At 38.2% G+C, this 24376-nt stretch overlaps 2 protein-coding genes and 1 pseudogene across 2 annotated transcripts; 1 reads left to right on the top strand and 2 right to left on the bottom strand.

The window, feature by feature from the left end:
* The first annotated feature begins 5697 nt into the window (after positions 1-5697).
* On the top strand, positions 5698-7681 carry LOC117635797 (protein PNS1-like). Its single transcript, XM_034370161.1, has 3 exons — positions 5698-5790; positions 6002-7147; positions 7243-7681. Exons 1-3 carry the CDS (start codon positions 5698-5700, stop codon positions 7396-7398), a joined length of 1395 nt encoding a protein of 464 aa, XP_034226052.1. The 3' UTR covers positions 7399-7681.
* A 97-nt stretch (positions 7682-7778) lies between these two features.
* LOC117635798 lies at positions 7779-10218 on the bottom strand. Its single transcript, XM_034370162.1, has 3 exons — positions 9800-10218; positions 8899-9157; positions 7779-8038 (listed from the first exon to the last, which is right to left on the bottom strand). Exons 1-3 carry the CDS (start codon positions 9986-9988, stop codon positions 7977-7979), a joined length of 510 nt encoding a protein of 169 aa, XP_034226053.1. The 5' UTR covers positions 9989-10218; the 3' UTR covers positions 7779-7976.
* A 7991-nt stretch (positions 10219-18209) lies between these two features.
* LOC117634051 lies at positions 18210-23947 on the bottom strand (annotated as a pseudogene).
* Between the last annotated feature and the right edge of the window lie 429 nt (positions 23948-24376).

The following is a 24376-nucleotide window of genomic DNA, read 5'->3' as shown; positions in this document are numbered from 1 at the left end:
AATGTAGTGCACACCATAGCACCACGTTCACGATAGAACATAAGGCTTTTGAGTTAGAAATAATACTTTGAAAACGGTGCGGAAACGTAAATCATAAGGTAGGCCGAAATAATCGAAAACTCGATTTTTGTGAATTTTATTTCATACGAGCCATTTTGCAAGGAAATTAGAGTTACACAAAATGAAATAGATTTTTACTGTCGCCACTGCCATGTCATCTCACGCACCAACTCCACAAGATCACTTACATAAAGAAAATGCAGTTGTAGGGGTGAGCAACACGTACGATATTGCTCCCCCTCAGGGGTATCTCTGATTGAGTAAAAACAGTTAAAATTATATAATAACATATTTGAATCAATTCCTCAAACCACGAGCTTAAATCAATTTGAAATATCACGAGCATGCTCAATTCATCAAGTAAAAATTAGAGGTGGGCGCGGTCTGGTTTGATCTGGTTTTCATCTCAAATCGGAATCGAAACCGATACTATTTAACCAGTTCGGTTTAGGCAAAAAAAAATTTCAAAAACTGGCCAGTTCCTGTCCAGTTCTGAATTGGATTATTAATTTATTATGATTTAAAATTTTTTTTTTTAAAAATATATTTTTAATTTTGTTTATAAAAAAATTATAATAAATAACTTATTTTTTTGGCTTAAAAATTAACAAATAATCCAATTCATACATTTATAAATTTTTTGAAGTTGAACTTGGAAAAATAGTTATTATAAAATTTAAAATATGGCATTAGATTTTAAAATTTTGTAAAAATAAAATAATATATATATGACCGGTCCGGTCCGGTGCGGTGGGGTATAAAATCGGAACCGAAACCAGTTTGGTCCGGTTTCGATCCAGTTTGTTGACTTTTTTGGTCAACCGATTTTTTCCCGATTTTTTTTTCACCGGTTTGGTTCGGTGTTCCGGTTTTCCGGTCCCGATGCCCACCCCTAGTAAAAACAGTGGAGGAGAGTTACCCAAACATCACGATATACTCACACTGTTAGATGACCAAACAACACATAATGGATATCGCATACCACGCGAAATATCCCGGATACTGCACTCCGGCAAGATATCCAAGCATCACACAGTCATCATCATAGGCAATACGTGTGACCCATACGGCGAAACTCAAAACCACATTCAAATCCAAGGTCAAATAGATAACATCTCAAACTCAAGGCCAAATCCAGTATACAACAATACAGTTCAGAAGATATTCCATCATATAAAGTGATTTATCAAATACGCGAATACATTTAGTCGGGAAAACGACTAGTGAGGCAATTGAAGACCCCCTACCTCGATTCCATGCTTACTTGGGTTACCAAAACCATCACGTTTAAATCACCAAAACACGTTTAAATCACCAAAACCATCAACTCACATAGCCCAATCTTCAAGAATTATCTCGAAGACAATATAAGCCTAGTTAGAACTTGGATATGGTCTAGAGAACAGAATTCTCAACAACTTTCATCAAGGAGCCTTGCTCATCGGAGGAAGGGAAAGCGACATGAAAGATAGAATTCAAGCCTACATCAACACAGCAGATAAGGATGAACATGTTACACTTAGACACATCTTGAGATGGCTATACTTCTTGGATGAAGTTAAAATTTTGACAGCGTATAGCCAAGACATAGATAAAGAACTTTAATGAAAGGAACGAAGCCATTAGATCAGAGGAAGGCCACATGCAAGAGTGAATAAATTCACACTAGAGTGAAACCAGCAAACAGAACGAAAGTGAAGATTAGTCTCACCTTGAACACGGTTTCAGGTAGATAGACATCTCCAACTGCCTTGAATTTAGGATATGCCATAGCTCTTAAATGGAGGGACAAATTTGATGAAGACCACTTCACCAAAAGAGTAGTGAAAAACGGACATGCAAAGCCAAACCCGAGCCTTACACAGAGAATCAGGCTGTGACGAATAGTTTACACTCAAACTGCGTTTGAGGTAACTAAACTTCTTCGATTGGGCTCAAATTTTGAAATATTCTAGCTGACAAGCAGATGAACAAGTGTGAAGAAGGAAGTATTTCGATTCGAGCTGAGGAGATATGGGTTTCAAAGCAGTCAACAAGACTGACGTGAAGAAGGAGAGCTGGAGCTCTCATCTTTGAAGAGAATAATGGGGAAATTTGTGTTCTGTGAGAGTTATCAATGTTCAGACTTGGGAAGAGGAGGGAATAAGAATATTGTGGAAGTAACAATCTGACCATGCATGGGAAACATAAAGGGAAAGCTTGGGAGACAAAGGACACACGACAGACAAACGGGAAGGCAAAGAGTATGCTTCCCTAGTATTTTAATAGCACACAAACTGGTGCAGCACTTGGGAAGATACAAGTGTAGAGATTTGCCACCAAATCACAAATTCTCTCAGTGGGACGAAAAATTTTCATCTCCAATTATAGGACGCCATGTAGAAAAGAAGAATATCCCTTAAATTAATTAACTGAACCAATTTATTTGACCAATAAATTCTCGATCTCTGCAATTTGGGGAAATAATAAACTCCCTCATAATAAGAGTTTTATTCTCTACAAAACCTAGCCTCTGAGGCTCCTATAAATAGATGGCCTCATTCATAATTCAAGGTACTTCAAAACCTAATTCTACAACCTGAGAAAATACCCAAAACTTTCCATCTATATATATATATATATATATATCTCTCTCTCTCTCTCTCTCTCCCTAGCTGCCGGCGATGCCACTACAGCCGCTGGCCACACCATTCTCTTCTCTCCATATTTTACATACATGACTCCAACCACCACACACAGCTCCGGCCACCCGGTTCTCATCCTAGAGAAATCTCCATACCCTTTTTCATAGCTATTGTTTCACCTAGATTCAATTGAACTAACTTAGGCATCGGAAGGCCTTTGGCCAACAACCCCCGGGCGTGGTCTATTTACTCCGGTCTTTTTTACAGGAATCAAGAAAGAGAGAAGGAAGATCAAAGGTTGAAGAATCACAAAGCGAATATTCTCCAGCAAGATTATTTGCACAAACACTCTCCACCTATCACAAAATTACACAACCTCTCTTCCATTCAATTTAAAGCCTAATTCTTAATCCAAAATCAAGCATAAACTTATCTCCCAAAATTTCAATACAACCATAGAAAAATCACAACTTATTTTCTAAGCACCTCAAAAAAAATCAAGATCTCACAGCAACTTAACCACCTATATGGCTCAATTGGCGTCGAGTTTTATCACAAAAAGCCTTGTTACTATTAGTAGTGGAACCAATATCCAATCTTCAAACTTGGAAGTTGAAGGTGATTCCAAAATTTTAGTTCAAATTCTCACAAAGACGATCCCTTGGTCCATTGAACAATTATTCAAGACATTTTGCACTTATTTAAGCAATTTTATCATATTATCATGCACCATATCTATAGAGAAGTTGTTAGTATGAAAATTGTATTGGCATTTCCTATACTCTAGCGTAGGTCTGGAATTAGTGTGTGAATAGCTTTTACTGGAAATTTAGGTGCAACACATTCAATCCCGGATTTTCAAAGTATGACTTGATCGATATGAGGAACTTGATTTCAGGTAAATCATGACATAATCTTGCATTCATTATAAGATTTCTAGTTGGAGTTATTTTCACTCAAATGCTTTTATATTAGTCCTATTTTTAATAGGATTAGATTTTATCTCTTGAGATTATTTTCCTAGTTGAACCTTATTTTGGTTTAAGTTAAAATATCCTTTTTCATCTTTGACTTGGAGAGCACGTCCTATTTGGTTTCATTGTTTCATCTTGGTCTATATTGTTTCCTTGTATAAATTGATAGGATTGGAAGTTATTTTAAAACATGCATAAGCTGACGAAATTGTATAAAGAATCAAATTTGATTAGGCAAGATTCGATCTCTTGGCTTTATGCAATTCCCTCGAAAAAGGAGAATAGGTCTATAAAAAGATAGGACGTGATGCCTAGGTTAAAAATATAGCTTTTGGATATTTTGGCTGAGCATCTAAATTTCCTAGCAAAAGCAGATCAAGTGTTCCATATTTATTTGGTGATTTATCAAATACTTTCATTATTTATATTGCATTCATTTGCATGTTCGGTGACTCATACGATTGAGGGCACCAAAACCGTGGTGGCAGTTTATCTCCAGCGAGTTTGAAGCAATTGTGACCCTTATTATGTTCAACATAAGGAGTGTTGAAAGATCATCCCGTGACAGAAGTTGAGTTACCAAGAAGTCGGTAAACATTATCTAGAATGTGTTTAGGATAAGTGTGTGAGTACTTCTTGTAATGATTGTTCTATAGTGGATTTGTTTTGAACTGAGGAGTCTCGTGGATTTTTCGGATTTTACCACGTAAAATAATTCTTTGTGTGTTCCTTTATTTTATGCTCAGCACGTTTCAGAATTGATAAGCCATATCAATCCTACTATAGAAGTTTATTTTTATTTTTATTTATTGATTATAATTTTAAATTGGCATATTCACCCATTTCTTGACATTTTTAGTCATCCTACAGGTAATTTCAGAAGCCAATCAAATTGCTTACTTTTTAGCTACGAGAGGACAACCATCGCAAATATACTTTGTAATTTTCTTTTTCATTTTAAAAGAAGTGTGTAATTACAAGTTGAAGGGCAATCCTGTAATTATCTTTTCAGCTAAAGTGATGAGCAGCTGAACTTAGGGATGGCAACGGGTCGGATAGGGGCCGGGTATGACAATACCATCCATATCCCCGCTCTCCATCCACATCCCCGTCCCTGAACCCATTCCCGTCGCCGTCCCCGTTGGGGGACTATCCCCCATACCCGCCCCAATCCCCGATTTTTTTGCATAAAAAAATATTTATCATACATTTTAACATTAAGTTTCATATTAAATTATCATTCAACACATCCAAATTAACTATAAAGTTCAACCCAACTATTCAAAATCACATCAATATGAAATTCCATATAAAATTAGGAAGAAGTAGGAGAGGGAAGTTAACTTAGGGTTAAACATAAATATTATAATTATATATTTATTTATTTAAATATAAACATATATATTTTCGGGTCGGGTTCGGGGATGGGAACGCCAATACCATCTCCTCCCCATACCCGTTGGGGATTTTTCAAGTTCGGAAATCCCCATACTCGATACCCATTTAGCCCCGAAATCTCCTCCCGTTAGGGTCGGGGACCCGCCCCTACAGGGATATTCGCCATCCCTAGCTGAACCAAAGAAACATCTCTCCTTTTTAACAGATCAAACAACTTGTAATTCCTCGTGTTCCACCTCCTTGAAATAAAGAAGAAAAAGTAACAGAAAAGCCCCAACGGATTTTCCCGGGAAAAAAGAAAAACGTAAAAAGTAAAAAACCCAACTGCTTCACGAGGGAAATCACAGGGCCAGAAGTTCAACTCTAATTCAGCACGTCACCGCGATGAGCTGCCTAATTAGCAAAACTAAAAGCCACGCATGACGCAAAGAAAGAGTACGTGACCAACAAGCTAATCAATCTCAAGCAAATTGGAGAGAGTCAAGAGTTGGTCAGTTCAATGCACACTGTATATATCATTTTTTTTTAATTCGGACCTGGGAAATTTCCATCCATCTCATTTTGTTGAATCTTGGAGGCAAAGGAACTTGTAGAAGTTCAAGATATATATATATATATATATTAAACAACAAGGTCAAATGATGGAACTTCATTCAACTAGTGCAACTTCAAAGAACATCCAAAGAGAAGTTCAAGAAGAAGAAGATAGGCCTTCATTCACCAACCACATCAAGGTTCTTGTTTCTTTCTCGGCTCTCTCATCTCTTTCACCCATTTCTTGTTTCTTTCTTGTTCTTGTTCGTCTTTCTTTTCTCCCCTTTTCAAATTCCTTGCAATTTCCCTCTTTCCAATCTAATTTTCCAGTACCAATTTGGTTTCTCTTTGAACTTCACCAGTTGACTTTCTTGTTGATTGATATATCCAGTTGATTTGCTGTGGATGCAGGCACAAGAGCCTAGCATCATTCCAACTGAGACAGCCACGGCTGGGAAATTCCTCAGGAGGCTCTTTACAATTCTTTTTTACTTGCACTTGATCCTCATTGCCATCTTCGTCGTCTTCCTTACACTGTATACCCTCATCTCCACCTCTCGCAATCACCATTTTCAACCCCTCAAGTTTTATCCTCCATTGCTCACTTCAACAGCCTGCTCTGCAATTGTTGCTTTCATATGGCAATGGGTCACTGGCTCAAGCCCATCTAAAGCTATCAAGGCTGCCTTTTGGCTTAGCCCTTTGTTAACCTGCGCAGTCGGTGTACTGCTTGTATCTGTAGGTTCTGCACAAAGTTTGGCCGCAGGCGTGGTTGCAGTCATTTGTGCCCTCATTCAATCCCTGTATGCCTGTTGGGTCAGTCCCCGTTTTGAATATGCCATCCGGATTTTATCAGTTTCTACTGCTTTCCCTCCTGCTAAAACTACCATGTTAGTCCTTCAGTCAATTTCCATCAGCATTCTTTACTCATGTTTCTTGGTGGCCGGCATTGGAAGAGCCACTGCCACCAGAAGTAGTTTGAATGTGCTCTTCCACTCAGTAATCTTGCTGAGCATGGCATGGACCATGCAAGTAATCAAGAACATACTTCTTGTTACTGTCTCACGCATCAAGTACATGCACTTTGCATGGGGAACAGATATTGACACACCTAAGGCTTTCTGCGACACCCTTAAGCACTTGATGGGGAGTATCTGCATTGGCTCCATCTTGGTTCCAGTTCTCGGGGTTATTCGGGGCTCTGCTCGAGGCATGAAATTGGTTGCAGGGGATACCGACGAGTTTCTGTTTTCATGTGCCAACTGTTATGCAGGAATGGCTTCAACGCTGGTAATGTATGGGAACCGGTGGGGTTTTGTGCATGTAGGGGCGTATGATAAGGGCTTCGTGCAGGCATCATCAGATACTTGGGAGATGTTCAGGAGGGCAGGATTAAAAGAATTAATCGACTTGGATCTCACAGGATCATTCTGCTTTCTTTCTGGGGTGGCAGCAGGTGCAATATGCAGCCTAGCGAGTGGAACTTGGGCTCTTGCGATTCATAAGAGCTATGCTGCAGAAGTTTCAATCTATGCATTCTTCATCGGCTATTTCATGGTAAATAACTCTAGCTGTACATTCTCTTTGCCCATAACCTTACAAATATCAATACCTCGATGTCTTCTGACTTTGGCTTTGGTGTCTGATTTCAGTGTAGGATTGCTATGGCATGGCCCCAAGCATGTGTTTTGTCTTACTATGTGGCTTATGCAGAAAATCCAGAGAGCGTTCGCTTTGACTCGACCATCCCCGTTCGCCTTGATGAGCTCCAAAGATTTCAGGTTTCAGGCATAACAATCGCAAGATAGTAACAAGTCATGCCTATCTCAGGAGCAGTTGGACTAAAGACTCATTCTCAAATCATTCAAGATGGTTATATAGGAAAGTGCCACAAGAGATAAGATGCTGCTAAACATAAAAACTAGTAATTTTTTGGCTTGTATATGTCCATAATCTTAGACTCCATCTTTACCAGACCATGGAATTTGCGACCTAGCATTTATTCTGTTGGTTATACTACATGAAAACTTGTAACTTTCGTTCTTGTATATAGGTTCAAATTTTACCAAAAGACAAGAAGTTTACATTGAAGTTCCCTTTATTTATCTTTTAAGGTTAATTTGCTGAAGGCAACTCTGATGCTTGTTTGTCTGTAAAGCATATGCCAGTTCTGAGAATTTCAACATGATAAAGAGCGCATAAAATCTGAGGGAGAATAGCATTGCCAAAACTAAATGAATCACATACATTACTGTTACACTCGAATACAGATTTATCGTAGAATCAGCCACCATGAACCAAAGAATACGAGAAGGCTTTATGTCTATAATACAAGTTACTTGCACATGCAACAAATCCAAGGAATGAAGATAAGCAAACCAGTAGGTCATCCTAAATGGCCACGGCCACCGCATTCTGAACACATAATGTTACCGGTTCCCCCACAGCCTACATGAATAAATTATAGCATTAGCATATTATCATTCGTCTTACATAATCAATACTATGTATTATTGACAAACAAGTGGAGCCATCTCTTTCTTCTTAAACGGCTATCATCAACTATAAAATTTCACTCATCCAAATCAAACAATCACATAAGAAAAGAGTCTACCAAAATTCAAAAAAATTCTGAACCTACCTATAGATACCTAGAATTCAATAACTTGTGGAGAACATCCATTCTAGCTCAAGACTTCTTGGCCTTCAAATTACGATATTATGCATAACTCATTTCAAACAGAGTAACAATCCATGAAGACAAAGTTGTGATCTTTCTCCGTTTGACCTCACTTCGGGGAGAAATTTGGAAGAGAATGATAGAGCCTAAGTATATATAATACACAATAACATCAAAAAATGACAAGATGTTACTACTGATCCTACCTTCTATAGAAAATTAGTAGTCTGTTATGAACAAGAATTGACAAAAACAAACAACTAACTTGTCCTTGGCTCTTTAGTCAGAAGGTGGTATGGTTAAACCACCCAAACACAACCCCCCCACACACCCCTCCCTCCTCCTCCTCCTCCTCCTCCTCCTCCTCCAAGCTGTTACTGGTAATACAATCCATTTAAATTTTTTTTTGTGTGTGCATATTTGTGTAATGTACTGCATTTTCATTTTATAGTTAACTTGAACAAACAACCCAATTTTGAAGTTGGCAAAGACCATACTAATACTAAGCAAAACAAATTGTAACTCATACTTGCTAGAAGTCAAATTATAAATGGGAGTGCAAGAATGTCCACCGTGCTTGCACATGTGTCTGTAAAACTCATCTTTTTGAGGAAGAAAAGTTATTTACCTAGGCAGCGGACTTTGACAATAATGCCCTGGCTCTCCAATATTGAATCAACATACAGGCCTGAACCAGAACAAGTGGTGCAAAGGATGGCACCTTTGGCTTCACAATCAATGCATCGGGGCTTATTTCCAATGACTTTCTCGGCCAAAGATATCCCAATAGGCTTCTCAATTCTCTCTTCTCGTACGGCCGTATCATAACAAAACAGAGATTCAAGACTACTTCTTCGTTTATCCACATCCCCAGCCGAGCACTCAGCCTATAGCACCAAATAAATGTTGTAAGAGATTTAGACTCATCATATACTTTTACGGAAGAATATATGATTACAGGATACTTCAAATCTCAATTAGTTACAAAAATGAAGAAGTCTTCAATCTATCCTCAATGTGCACATAAGGACACACAGCTGCATGCACAATCATGCACACACTGAAAAATGGAACTCTAGATAGCATTAGCAATTTGAAGAACTAAATTAATTCATACTGAATGTCAACAAGAAGGAAATAAAAACCAAAAGGAACCAGAAAATCAACAGATACTTGCGTTAAGCACATGCCCATGTGTACTTTGATTGGTTATATTGCTCCTAAATTCATTATCTTTGATCTTCAGGTTCTGTAAATCTTTATCAACGGTAAAATCCAACAAACATAAAAGGTTATTTGCTCAACCAAAAAAAAAAAAAAAAATATGGTCAACCCACAAAAATGCAAAAGTGAGAGAAATTAATGAATCAAGTTAAAGACAAATTAAAGAAACTCGTAGGGATGCCAATTCGATGAGCAACCAATCCACTATACTTTCTCCAATAAATCAACAACTCAAAACAGAAATTCCAGGAAAATAAAAGAATATGCACGAAAACAGAAGGGCAAGAGACAGAACTGAAGCTAACCCCATGTGAAGAAGAAGGAGAAGCAGAGCCGTTGGGAGAGATGGCAGTGATTTTGGTGATGGCCCTAGCTCGTTTGAAATGAAACCCAGATGTAAATTTGTCATTAAAGTTCAATTTTGTCGAAGAAACAGGGATGGCAGTAATCAACGACGCCATATTCACAGCAGCAGCAGCAGCAGTAGAACCCATTGATTAATTTTGATGTTAACTGACGATCACATAGACATTACAGGGAGAGAAAGAGAAACTAAAAATAATATGTGACGAAATAATATGCAAAATTGAAACTAAAATGAGCAAGAAGAAAAACTTTGGTGTAATCGACTTGAGATTGGTTTGTTGGTTCTTGATGTTATCGAATAATTTCTTTTGGGCTGAGGATGGCAGATGGCTCAAGCTTACATGTCTAAGGCCCCATTGAGCCAAAAAATGGCCCGGTCCTACTTATTTAGGCTTGCTGAGGCCCGATCAAATATGTAATATAATATGCGTTTAATAGCTGAGATTATAAATAAGGATTAAGGGTTCCCCTTAAACTTGTGTTGAGGCCTAAAGAATTCAAAGGTGGGCCCAAATATATTTCTAGCACAGGACGACACTTAATTTGGGAAGAAATTCAATTTGGGTTAGCAAGAGTTCGTCATATACGCTTGCACACGTGCCACGCCAAGCAAATAAGTAACACGTCACGCTACAAGTTTAAGTGGGACCAAGTCACTCGAATGTTTGGGGCTTGCTGAGTGGATTGTAGTATGAATGGTTACGAGTATTCACGAGGCACATTGATGGTCCAAGGAGTGGAAGTTTTGGGCTACTTGGGAGCACCAAAACTCAAGCCCATTCCTTGAGCCCAAACATATGGGTAAGCATGAGAGAAAACCCAATAGCCCATCACCTTAAGAAAAGGCCCAAACATCTTAGAAAAATATTCAATAGCCATAGCCCATAAAAAATCCCACATCAGCCAAAGCTTCTAGCAGCTTGACACAATCAAAAGGAACTCACAAGTCGCTAGAGACAAAATAGCCCAGCCTAGCACCTTATAAAATATCCAGCATTGTGAAAAATATCCAGCATCTCTGTTAAAACCAGATCGAAGCCAAACTATCAAAACCAAGCAAACCCATGTGCTGATCACCTTTTTGACTAATACATGGAGGAGTCCAGTTGCCTGAGGACCTTGGAACCCCGAAAAGTTGCGTGTCTATGGGTTTAGGCTAAGGAAATTTCACCAAAGAAGATTAAATGGAAGAAAGTGAAGAAAAGGAGGAGGGAGGCTTGACAAAATTAAGGTTTCCAGCGCCTATAAAAAGAGCCACTTTCTACCCAGCAAAAAAGACCGATCGAAGGCAAGCATCCCCTCTACCCTTCAATTTCATGCTTTGTTCTTCCATCTTCTTCCTCTCTCTCCCAAAACTCATCGAAGGCAAGCAACCATATCTAGAGGGAGAGCAAGCATCACCTCTCATCTCTGGAACCCTTCGATTTCAAGCCATGTTCTTCCATTGCTTCCCATTTTCTCTTCTGTCAAGCCACCCAGGAGCCTGATGAAGCTTTCATCAAGCTGCTGGAAATCTGTTAAAGCCACCCATGCTTCCATCGTCTTCCTTTCTTTCCATAAACACACATCTAGAGAGCAAGTTTCATCTCTCATCCATTAAACCTCTAAACCTCTGCAATTTCAAGCCCCATTCTTCTATCTTCTCCCATTTTCTCCTCTGGTAAATCATTCCAGAGCTTGACAGAGCTTTCGTCAAGCTACCGAAAACTACTCAACACATCCATTGTTATTCCTCTCTTTTTCTCTCTCTTCAACGAACCCTCTTAGAAACCCTTCCCCTTGCCTTAGAATCCCTGTTTCTCATAGGAAATCGCAGCTCTTTCACTCATGAATGCTCAGCTCTCATGCCACAAACTTCTCATGCAAAGCCAAGAATTTATCTGTAAGTGATTGTTGGTTTCATTGGTGAAGAAGACCAAGGTGTTTTCTAAGGCTCGGCTACCCTTTAGAAACATTCTTGGGTATGATCCTTGAACTCAGACTCTAGGGGCAATTTTATACATTTGGCTCTTTACAGCAGCCCAGGCCTATCAGTAGTTGCCGGAACGAAAAAGCCCCAACAACTTGCACGCTACTTTCAATTTGCACCATAAACTTTTATTTGGAAAATTAAGGATACAAATAATTTTTTTATCAACAATTCCCCCCCTACCGTATGAATCAACTTTTTAACATCCAATAATCCGTCAAATTGTCACTGTTCAAAGGAGTTTCGTCTCTCCACCTTAATAACTCCAGTCAGCCCCTTTCCCAATCACACAAGTTGCTGTTTAAAAAAGAAATAAGAAAAATAAAAGTCACTGAAGGGTCAATTCGCACGACTATTAGTAAATGAGGGTTTGTTTTGGGGAAGAGGAGATTCGACGATTCAGCACTGAATAGATGATTTGAAGATTGAGGGTTTCAAATCGGTGAGATTCTTGAATATGGGTTTTGTGGATACGACAAAATATGGCTCCGATTATGGGTAGTAGTGCTCGTCCTCCAAAGTACAGTAAGTCTTTTTTTTTTTCTTCTCTTTTTGAATCATTGTGATCCAATGGTGTCAGTAGAATAGTGTTTCTTATCTCCCTTCTGTAAAGTAGTTTAGCTGAGATTCTTCATTTTTGTTTTGGATGATATTCCTTTCTGAAAATGAAATATATTTGTGGTCCCAAGGGTAGTGCATGTGATTTGTCTGTGCTTGGTCAATAATTTTTGGTTTTGTCTGATGTGAGCAAGTTTTTGTTTTGTCAAAAGTAAATGTGTTGTTATGGCTATAATTGTAAGTTGTTGGGGACATTAAGTGTTGTTATGCCTTTGTAGTTGATCCTGATAACTTCACTATGGAGGTTCACCATGGAGGGAATTTTAAGAAGGGGAAATATGTGGGTGGTAGGGTACAATGGATAGTAACTGTATTGGGAATCATTTTTCAATGTTGGACATGTATGACATTGCTACATCACTCGGATATAACCAGTTGAAAACGTGTTTTCACTATAGGAGCACAACAAAGGATTTTCTTCCACTAGAAACAGATGGCTATGTACTTAAGTTTGTGCAGCAAATTCCTTCATCTAGGGTTCAGAATTTGTACCTCTCTCATAAGCCAAAACCCCCATGTTAGAGAGTCAAGCATCTGCATCTAACCTACATTTCACTTTGATGGTTCGCTTCACCCAAATTTACACCAAGTTGATGTAGAAGCTGATGTGAATACTTCAGATTATGGTTAGTGGGGGGATGGTTGAGATAATTTGTGGGAGATTGAACAAGATCCTAGTGAGTTTGTGGATGTGGCAGTTAAAGTTGATGGTTTGAATGTTGCAGATAAAAGGACAAGCTTTAATGTTGTGGTAGACACATTGGATGGTGATGCTGATGATGAATTTGAAGATAATGATGAAGATCTTAATGAGAATTATGAATATGTAGATGAAGATAGTGATGGAATTATGAAGACAATGATGAGGATGTTGAAGAGGATTTAATTGCTGATGTAGAGAAGTGTGCCGAATTGAAGTTTCAATTCTTCGACTATGACTATGAGCAATATGAGCAAGAGAAGGCCAACGAAGAAGTAAATGTAGATGATCACGATTTTGATAAGTATGTGGTAGATGAAGCTGCTGAATCCTCACATAAAGAGCCTGGGGAGGCCTCTAGTGATGAGTACCATTGCAATTCAGAGGATTTGAGAAGTCTTTCAGAAGAGGAAGAACATGATGAATTGAAGGGATGAAAAAACGTAGCCGTAGAAGAAAACCTCCAAGGTTTAAGTAGTTCAAAAGAGAGACGGACCTAGTTGATCCCTACTTTCATTTGGGCATGGAATTCCCAACATGCAACAATGCAAAGAGGCAATAAGGTATTATGCTGTTGTAGCTGTTAGACCTTTGAAATAGAACAAGAATGATTCAAATAAAGTTAGATGAATTTGTGAAGGAAAGGCTATCCCAAAGTGTCCTTAGGTGCTTTATGCATCTTATGTGGTAAATGGGCCAACTAGGAGGATTAAGAGGTACAAGCCTACAAATACTTGTGGAAGGCTTCAAAAGAAAAAAATAAGCAACTTCTACATGGTTGCCTGCTAGGTTTGATGAGCAGCTACAAGATAATCCTAACATGAGTGTGGCCAATTTCATGAAGCTTGTGATGAAGCATTATGGTATTGATATAACTGAAAATTAGGTTTTTAAAGCTAAGAGATTATCTAAAAAGAAGACACTTGACAACATTGAAGAACAATATGCAAAATTCTGGGATTATTGTAAGGAGTTAAAAGCCAACAATCCTGGTAGCACTGTGTCAGTGAGGACTTAGTTGCAAGATGAGGATCCTATTTTCCAAAGGATGTATATATTTGTTTTGGAGCATTAAAGAAAGGATTTGTTGAAGGTTCTAGGCCAGTGGTGGGTTTTGATGGGTGTCATTTTAAAGGAAGTCATCCAGGATAGATTCTTACTGCAGTGGGGATATATGCAAATAATGGGATGTATCCCATTGCATTTGTTGTGGTTGAAGTTGAGAATAGGGAGACTTGAGCATGGTTTATGCATATTTTCTTTGATGATATTGGGATTGAAAATGGCAAAGGCTGGGTATTCATTACAAATAAGCAAAATAGTTTAAGACAGGCTATTAATGTTTTGATGCCTAATGCAGAGATAACATAGGCATTGTGGAAGGCATTTGCACAACAATTTTAAGAGTGCTGGACATAATGGATTAGCATTAAAGCAGAGGCTTTGGGCAGCAGCTAGGGCAACAACAATACCCACTTTTGATGTTGAGATGGATAAGATGTCATCTGAATCACATGAGGCTTATAAGTGGCTTGAAAATAGGCCAGCATCTAATTGGAGTAGATCACATTTCTCATGCAATGCTAAATATGATATTCTTCTTATTAACTTGTGTGAGTGTTTTAATGCTGCCATTTTGGAAGTAAGGGATAAGCCCATTGTGAGTTTGCTGGAGAGAATTAGAATATATCTCATGTTCAGAATGGCTAGACTTAGAGAATCAAAGTGGACACAAGATGTTGGACCAAGAATCTTTGGAATTATTGAGAAGAATACAACTGACAGTGGTCAATGCATTACCAATTATAGTGCAGGAAAATATCAAATGAACAACATTCATGGTGGTATGTATGTGGTGGATTTAGACAAACATAGTTGCCCTTGTAGAAAGTAAGATTTATGTGGAATCCTTTGTCTACATACTATGGCTACTATAGTAAAGAGAGCGATGAGGCCTCTTGACTTTGTTCATGCCCTTTACAAAAGGTCTGCCTATGATAGGGCTTATAAGGGCTACATTTCTCCAATGCCTAGTTCATATCATTGGAGAAAAACTGGACACAGACCCATCAAGCCCTCTTTTTATCACAAACAACTAGGAAGGCCAATGATTAGCAGACTAAAGGAAGCTGATGAGATACCAAGAGGGGCAACCAAACTGAGGAGGTATGGGATTGTTAAAACTTGTACCAAATGTGGAGTGCAAGGCCACAATGCTGCTAGTTGTACAACACAGGTAAGACATTGTTATAAGTTGTTCCAAACTAATATATTAATTTCATACATGGAACTGATTTATTTATTTTCATACATGGAACTGATTTCAACTGTTTTCATTAACTTGTTGACTGTTTTAACAATAAAGGTACAAGCTTCTACTAGAGGAAGGTGAGGAGGAACAAGTAGGCCAAGAATAGCAAGAGAAGTTGCTCCAACAAGTGAGGGTGTAAATGGAAGTGGTCAGCAACAACAACCTCAAACTTCAATCAAGCCTAGGAGTCAAAGTCACCCAAAGTTTGGTGCAAGTCAAATTCAATGTGTTATAATTCTGGGTGGTTTTTAGTTTGGTGCAAGTCAACTTCAATCCAGCCTCATCTTAAGCAATATCGGATATTTTCAATTTTTCTATGGATTATTTTCAAAACTCTACTCTAGATTGCAATCCCTTTGTTTTTATTTGAACAAGTTCAGTCTTTTTGGAGCAGTTCTTGATTTACAACATTGATGACAAATGGAGTACCTTTGTTGATTAAAAAAAAAAAAAAAAGGCATGGGGTAGGGTTGTCGAGTGGAAGATCCTGAGGGAGCGGTTAGGGATGGGGCAAATGGCCAGTGAATTCTTGGGTTGGGGAAGATGTTGCTAGGAGTTGGTTGTGGGTGGTGGTTGTGACCTAGGGAATCGAGGCCTTGAGGTGGGGAAAATGGCTTGGGCGTGGAGGTTGACAAGGCGGTGAGTTGTTGAAAGAAAGAAAGAAGGGAGAGAAGAGTGGTAGCAACTGGGATAGGTGAGGATGGTGGTGTTTCGTTTATTTTTTTAGTTTTTAGGTTTACGTGTGTTTTTGTTTTGAGGGCATTTGAGTATATTTAACTGAGTTTTTGACTATATTTGAAAGTTTTTATAAACACTGACATTTATGAAAGTATGGGGCAAATTTTGGTTATTTTTGATAAAAACTCTTAATTATACATGGATAGAACGATGACCGTGCATAAACTAAACTAAATACAATTTGTTTTTTCTTTGTTGTTTTGAAAAGAAAACTAAAAATTAATATAACTAAGAAACAAGGGTTAACTAAAAAAAACCAAAACAATTAAATATATATATATATATATAAACAAATAAAACTTATTAAAAAAAAAAAAGAAGGGGGTAATTAAGGATGATCACACCAGGGGAAGCTAATTCGCAACAAGATAGCCCACAATCTTTGTTTCTTTTCTTTATGTGCAGCAATTTAAACTTCCAGCAATTATTTCCTTGACTCTTACATATAATAAAACCAACTAAGTTAAGACACAGTCCTGATCTCTTGGACTACAAGGGTCTAAGAGATTTGTGGTCACTCACCATTGGATGTAAATTCAACGGTTCACTCACTCTTGCACTCTTTTTAAAAAAACTTTTTTGAACCATTGAATTAATATTCAACGGTGGGTGATCACAATCTCTTGGACTCCTGTGGTCCAAGAGATCGAAACTGAGTTAAGACTTCATAGCAATAATTGAAAAAACAAAACAAAAGAAAACAAATAACTCCTAATCTAAGAATTATGATAAGCAACAATGATAGAAGTAGATTGAATAGTTCAATACCTAGAGAGATTGAGCTGGATTTTTGGCAATAATCAAACCTCATGTTTGCTTTCAGTTTTGGCCAAAGGGCATTATAGTAATTTGGAACCGTATAGGTCGGTTTGGTTTCGTTCTTCTAGATACTTTTCGATGAATTCGAACTGAAGCAAACATCATGTAAGTCTCGATTTTGGTACCAATTCGTAGGAAAAACCAAATTGAATCGGACTGTGTCTACCCCTAATTAAAATCAATGATAAAAGCCTAACAAACTCAATTAAAATTCATCAGTCCCGATCTCTTGGACTACAGGAGTCCAAGAGATTGTGGTCACCCACCGTTGGATATTAATCCAATGGTTCAAAATGATATATATAAACGCAATATGACATAAATGATTATTATTACCCGATTCAAGTCAACCGTTGAATTTACATCCAACGGTGAGTGACCATAAATCTCTTGGACTACAGGGGTCCAAGAGATCAGGACTGTAAAATTCATATATGAATTCAACCAAAATCTGTGTGGAATTTATGGAAATCAATTAAAATCCATTAATCTATAACTCCTTTGAACTCATTTAAAATCTTAATTGAAGACGCACGACTCTTGAAGAACTTATTTTTCATTCATTATAAAAATAAAATATTATTGAATGATATAAAATTTTACACACCTTATAATATTATTGCATTACTTATTGAATCAAGGACATCTGCGTGAAATTAGATGAAGCATGGGTGAATATAAAATAGAAAAATATGTAAATGTCAAGAGATCTGGTTCAGTTACCAAAGGATTGCACTTGTATTTTGTCATTGCTGAGGCACATTCAAGACTAAAAATTCGCCAATAAGGGTTGGTTGAGTTGGTAAGGATTATTTTCTTCGCTAGCAAGACCTAGGTTTGAGTCTCGCTGCCGACAATCTCTCTTAGTGGGTAATCTGTAAAAACCAAAAAAGAGGCTAAGACCCCCTATGTAATTCCTCGAAGTGGCCTTGGCATGCCCTGACTATGGATGGGGTAGCCTCCCCTCCCCCTAAACTTTTCTTCATTAAAAAATAATAATAATAATAATAATAATAATAATAATAAAGAGTACAAATTTAACCAAACTATCCTCCACATAAGCTAGCAATAAAAAGAAACGAGACCAAACAAAAGTAGCTTCATTTAACAAGGAAAAACAACCAATCCTCCATATACGATAAATAACAAAACATATATTAATTCTCTGCATAGCTTAGACCATCACATGCTATGCTAATCACCTAGACTAATGCCATTCATAATATTAGCCAGAATCTCCTGGGAATCCTCGAGCTTTTTGATAGTCTTGCTCACCTTGTCATGCTTCCCTGATATCGCTGGCGACTCCTCCAACAACCTTTCAATGCTGTCGCAGCAAGGCCTCACCAACTCAATCACAATATCAATTTCTATCTCTTTGTTCACAAGGTTTGAAACTGTCAACTACAAATGCGAAGCCATGGAATCCGCCAACCTTCTCAAGACAATCTTCCAATAAGCAACCATTCTCAGCTTCAAGTCATAAGCTTGAGGCAGCACATCGGGGTGCCCCGTTAAGAGCTTCAACTTCAACCGAGGGCTTGTCATTGTCATGTAAGACTCCATGTATAAAAGAACCCTGCTGAGCCATTAGCGTATTGGATTGCATGTGTAATTAGTAAGCCTTTCCATTTCGACAATCTCCTTTGTCCAATTAATTGATCTTTCTTTCATCTTTGCTATCAGATTATGGCAACGTCTAGTAGACAACTCAAGCTGATAATAGTCTTCTGAGTGACTCACTAACACGGATAGTACTACCTCCTCAACATAACTCCATACCCGTTCGACAAACTCAATAGGTATACCTGAACTTCCATTCACTTTGCCCTGCAAGATTACAAGAAAAGCAAGGGGGGAAGAAAATTTGGAAGTTAATACCTTTTGCTTCCTCCAAAACTTTAATTTCTTCCATTAAGAAATTACTCTTGGGAGTGGCGGATCCACATAAGGTCAAGGGGGTCAATTGACCCCCGCAAGCCTAGAATCCTCCATAGGAGGTGAAGAACTTGACCCCTGCAAATGCCCATAAGGTGTTTGATGAAAAGCCCCAAAGAGGAAGCAGCCATAGCCAAGAGCAAGCACGATTAGGGGTACACTATATATTCTTTTATTTGAATGAAGTTATTGTTTACTTCTAATTTTTTGGCATGTTTTTGTGTTAATCCTAATTTTCAATTTGAATTGGTTTTTTATTCATAGTATCTGGTTTATGCATATGTTCAGACAATCCATGTTATTAACCATCTTCTGTCTCCGAGCAAATGGATTGGCATTGGCATTTCAAGCTATGTTATTTCTCCTTGCATTGCTGCTTCTCCATTTAGGATGGTGCAAAGTCGTGTGTATCTACATGATGAGGAGAGGTTTACTCTTGGTAGTTGCGGTTATTTAAGTTCTATACTTTATGAAATTTTCCACCGTAGCAAAGATGATGCTCTCCCACCGAATGTTTTCAATGGGACCTACTGTGGGCTTTCCCGCCACAGTATACTATATCAGCAGTTTCGATTTTTTAAATATGCATAAGTGGATGTGTCTTCAGAATGCTTGCAATCCAGGCTTTGTGCTATCTATCACTAGTTCAGATGCTCGTACCATTGCTTTCACTGAGCTAGTAAATTCCTCACTTTCTGCTTGGGCCACGAAGATGAAGAGGGAACAAATTCCACTTGTCGATCTGGTAACCAATTAGAAGGGCTTATTAAGGAATGATATAATCGATTATTGGATTGACAAGTGGAATTTTTTCCCTCTTCATCTTCGTAACCCAATCAGAAAGCGAGGAATTTACTCGCTCAGTGAAAACAATGGTATGACCATCTGAACTGGCGTAGAATGCCTTGATAGATAGCGCAAAGTTTGGATTGCAATCATTCTGAAGACACAACCACTTATGCACATTTAAAAAATCGGAACTGCTGATATAGTGTACTGTGGCGGGAAGGCCCACAATAGGTCTTGTTGAAAACATTCAGTAGGAGGGCATTGTCTTTGCTGCGGTGGAAAATTTCATAAGTTGTTGAACTTAAATAACCGCAATTACCAGGAGGAAACCTTTCCTGATCATGTAGATACACACGATTCTACACCACCCTAAGAGCAATTCCACCCGTGAGGGCTGGCCCGAGCCTCGTTTCGGGTTTCCAGTGGGCTTCAGCAGCCCGAGCAAATGGTGGCGGCCACCTAACCGGGCAAGCCCAAAGCCAGATTGAACTCGTGCCCGAGGTCTAGTGACGTTAGCGCTGACTCCATGTAAGGTGAGTCCTCGTCCACTCTCCTCCCAATAGTATCATATAACTTCACATTTAAACCAATCTCATATGTTTTAGGATCACTTTGCACCAGCACCAAATCACAATAGTACTTCAAATTACATTTAACTCTCTTGAGGTTTATGAACATCCCCTCCCCCTCCGACGAATCCCGCTCTTTGAGATTCAAATCCGGCCCATAAAAGAAGAAAAAGAATTCCAAGTGGGCTTCGTTTGGCAGAGGACTAGGTGCGTCTCCTCCCTTTATATTTCTGTTGCTCAAGCGAAGTTTACAAAAGTCACATCTTCTTTTCCCATGCCACCACCATAACTGCCATCAGGGGGCGGATCCACAGAGGGCAAGGGTGGTCAATTGACCCCCGCAACCCCTGAATCCACCACAACTGCCATGTTGCTTTTTCTCTTATTTTTCATTTCAGTTTTTTTCTTTTTGTATATATTTTGTTCTTTGTTCTTTTTGCTCTTTACTTTGTGTTTACTTTTTATTTTCCATTTTTCCTTTTAATGTATTTTTCTTTATTATTTTTTTTTCAATACTAGAATCATAAATAAGTAAGGTTCAATACATTGATATACTAAAATGAGAGGGATTACATGCCAGCTCTTATATCGAATAAGACAAGACAACTCGGTAAGCGAAGAGATTCCAGTCGGATTTTGCGGAAAAATTACCTAGCATGTCTCTGTTATTCAAGGTCATTTGTCATATACTTTTCATTACCACTTAAACAAGGATGCTCTTCAATCAAAACTAGATAGAAAACATAAGCAGAAATCAATTAAAAATGGAGTTTCCTTCGATTCCTGAAGCCTCCACATATTTGAATTTATCCCTTGCTCCTCCTTCAAACCAAGAAACAACACATGAAAATGTTGTATTTCCACACTCCAATTTCCATATTGGTTCTACCTCTGTGCAAGCTGCAAATATGCACAATGAAATCCCAGCAACTATGAACATGCTTACACCATATGCGAACTTGGTAATGGCAAAGAGGTCTAACAAGACTGCAGTGAAAGAGACCAATTTTTTCAGTGGTCACTGTGCTGGTTCGGTAACAAATGTAGGATTGCATCTGCTAGCGAGGAACCAAGAGCGTGCCACATTGATTGCTCAAGTCACATCCTTGAAGGATGAAGTTGCCAAATTGCATAGGCTCCTCAAACATGCAAACTGACATATAGAAGCACTAAAAAAGAAAAATCGAGGCTTTGCTGTACTGGTGGAGGTCTTACAAACTCGTGTATCAAAGAAGAGACAGATAAGGATTTGAGATGAAGAGATGCAATTCTCTTTGATAATGAACATGAGTATTTTGTATGGTTTTATCTATTAACTATGAATTAGAATATTATTGTTTTATTTCGATGGGTCTATTTTCTATAAACAAATAAAAAATAAAAAATAACCATTTACACGTTGACCCCTGGAATGTAAATTCCTGGATCCGCCATCACTTTGAACACACATCTCAAGTTCATTTGAGTACTGATTCAGCATCTCAACCAACTGAGCTGTGCAGTGCATGTGTCTGTCTTTGTCATCAATCCGGTTCCTCACAGACACATAACCAAATTCGATGTGCACATCATCTCCTATGACCTTCTCAAGCAACCTTCAGGTAACTTATCCATTTTCGTAATAACAGCAAAAGTCCCCTCACCATTCTTATCCACACTCTGTGACATCCTAATTGATTCAAAAGTAGTAAAAGGAACACTAGTAGACAACATATTCAAAATGATGCTCTCTTCTGGCTTTATATACTCCATGATCATGTCTTTTATTTGATCATAAATATTTTCTGGCTGGCCATGAACAGGCACTCTAGTGATCCCGGGCAGATAAACCATTGTCAAATCTGGGACGCCATTATTTTTCAGAGTCAGAGTCAATGGGGTATTAGAAATTCCTTTGCCACTGCCAGCTATAGAATTAGTGGCTTTAATAATATCCTCTGAAATGTGTTCCTCATCTGTGTGGTCCTCTCTGCCATTGTAACTTAAGGAAAGCTCTGATTGAGGACTGGAACTTTGTTTTAGACTCATTATCAGAGGTATCCTTGTGCAGATACCTTGACCGCGGGGAAGGCTGATGCCAGCCAAGGACTCAAGGACGCTGGACTTACCAGAGGATTGGTCCCCTACAACTACAACGGTGGGAAGTTGGATGTTTTCCTCCGTCACATTTAGGTTATGGAGCTTGTCAACCGCATCAAGCAGAGGACGGATTTTGTGATTGTAGGAAGACACAATAGGTCCAGTGAGAGGTGCTGTATGTTGTTGTTCTGATTGAACAAATGGTAGTGAACCTTCATCACTTAAGCTTGAGGCACTAGAACTCTACTTTTCCCCTCCCATTTTTAAAATGTAGGATACGTAGGAGAAGTATAACTTTGTTTCCTATGAAACTAGGTATATATAATTGTGCAATTACAGATCTGGAGAGCATACTTCCATGATATATTGAAGGACATGGACGGTCATTTGAACAGTAAATTGTGATTCAACAAACACTATAATAGTAAATGATTAGCCAAACTTACACAAAATAATTAACTATTAATTCAAGTAAATGTTAATCTAATGTTAAAATGACAACTATTTTAGTTTTCTGCTACGTATAACATGTGCTCTTGTTCTTTGTCTTCCCCATCTTGGCATTAGTTATTTAATTCTTGATTTGCCCCCAGTTTACCAAAAAAAATAACGTACTCTTTGGACTTGAAATATTTTACCAAATTTTAAATAAATGATTTTCATTCAAGTAATCAATGACAAACAAACCAGTATATGATTTTCCGAGCAGGGCACCATGCCCTTTGGTCTTTTTTTTTTTTGGTAAATATCACGACATGTCCCACATTTGAATGGTGGGATTAATCCCCGCTGAGTTCGACTTCCCTCTAGCACCAAGGTGCTTCCAACGAGTTTTGAACCCTTACCATTAAAGCACCAGGTAGCTTGCCAACTTAAAGTGGCAGTTTGCCAACCGCATCACACCTTATGGTTGTGCTCTTTGATCTTTCAACATTTGGCGAACTAGTCAATCGCATGCTGAGAAACAAGAGAGATACCCCCTATGCTTATCAGCTCATATTCTCATGGACGATATGTATTCCGAAGTAGTAGATTGCATAGTACAATATTGGAAGGGACTTGAGGAAAAAAAATAAAAGGAAAAACACAACATAACATTATTCCAGATGAAAACTAATCCTAAAAGTTGAAGGCGCTTATGTAGAATAGGGATACCACATTCCCATACTACTTTATGTGGCAGATGAAGTGGACATCCACATCAATTAAAATCAAATTAACATTTTCTTTTCTTTTATGATTTATTGACACCTTTTAATTGATGTAGTTGGTCACTTCATCTGCCACATAAAGTGACATGAGAATGTGATATACAAATATGATGAGAGTAGCATTACTCATAAATAAACGCAACACGCAAAGAAACAAACAAATAGGCAAGAATACAAGAAATTGATGAGGTTCAGGGATTTAAGACACCTTAGTGGGGTTGCATGAGGCACCTTCTTCATAACATCCTTCTCCTTTGGCTTTGGGTCACATCAATCTCAATTGGATATTGGAACTGCTTCCCACATATTGTAGATTTTCACCATCAGGATCTTGAGGTACACGCATTTTAACGAAGTTGTAAATTGTACAACATGCAATACGTATATACTTCTAAATGTGTACACGATAAAGTTGGTATTTGTTTGTATATCCACGTGATTGTCTTTCGTTTTAACTCCCTACCGTCTTTTAAAACGCCACCAGAGAAAGTCACACAAGCTTGCTTTCACAACCTCCATCCGCTCATCATCTCCGTCACAGACTTCTGCTGCTCCTGCCTCCTCATATGTCCCTTTAAATCGCTGAAAGCATGCATATTTATTTAGGAGAATCTATAGTGCAACCCTTAACGAGATATTGTTGTATTAGGAAATAATATTGTAAATATTTACTTTCCTGTATTGTTCTAGGTCAAATCCCACCTAAAGTGGATCACGGCTTCTAAGCCTTAGATATAGGAATTGTAATGTATATATAACTAGGTCTGTAGACTTT

Source organism: Prunus dulcis, chromosome 7, assembly GCF_902201215.1.
Source record: "Prunus dulcis chromosome 7, ALMONDv2, whole genome shotgun sequence".
Lineage (NCBI taxonomy): Eukaryota > Viridiplantae > Streptophyta > Magnoliopsida > Rosales > Rosaceae > Prunus > Prunus dulcis.
The sequence above is the reverse complement of the archived record's forward strand: the minus strand, read 5'-3'. Positions and strand labels throughout refer to the sequence as shown.

Coding starts and splice junctions, on each gene's coding strand:
- LOC117635798 (XM_034370162.1), bottom strand. CDS start 9,988: ATGGGTTCTACTGCTGCTGCTGCTGCTGTGAATATGGCGTCGTTGATT. Junction 9,158..9,799: donor CTCCTTCTTCTTCACATGGG/GTTAGCTTCAGT, acceptor TTGGTGCTATAG/GCTGAGTGCTCGGCTGGGGA. Junction 8,039..8,898: donor TGTCAAAGTCCGCTGCCTAG/GTAAATAACTTT, acceptor TTATTCATGTAG/GCTGTGGGGGAACCGGTAAC.
- LOC117635797 (XM_034370161.1), top strand. CDS start 5,698: ATGGAACTTCATTCAACTAGTGCAACTTCAAAGAACATCCAAAGAGAA. Junction 5,791..6,001: donor CATTCACCAACCACATCAAG/GTTCTTGTTTCT, acceptor CTGTGGATGCAG/GCACAAGAGCCTAGCATCAT. Junction 7,148..7,242: donor TCTTCATCGGCTATTTCATG/GTAAATAACTCT, acceptor GTCTGATTTCAG/TGTAGGATTGCTATGGCATG.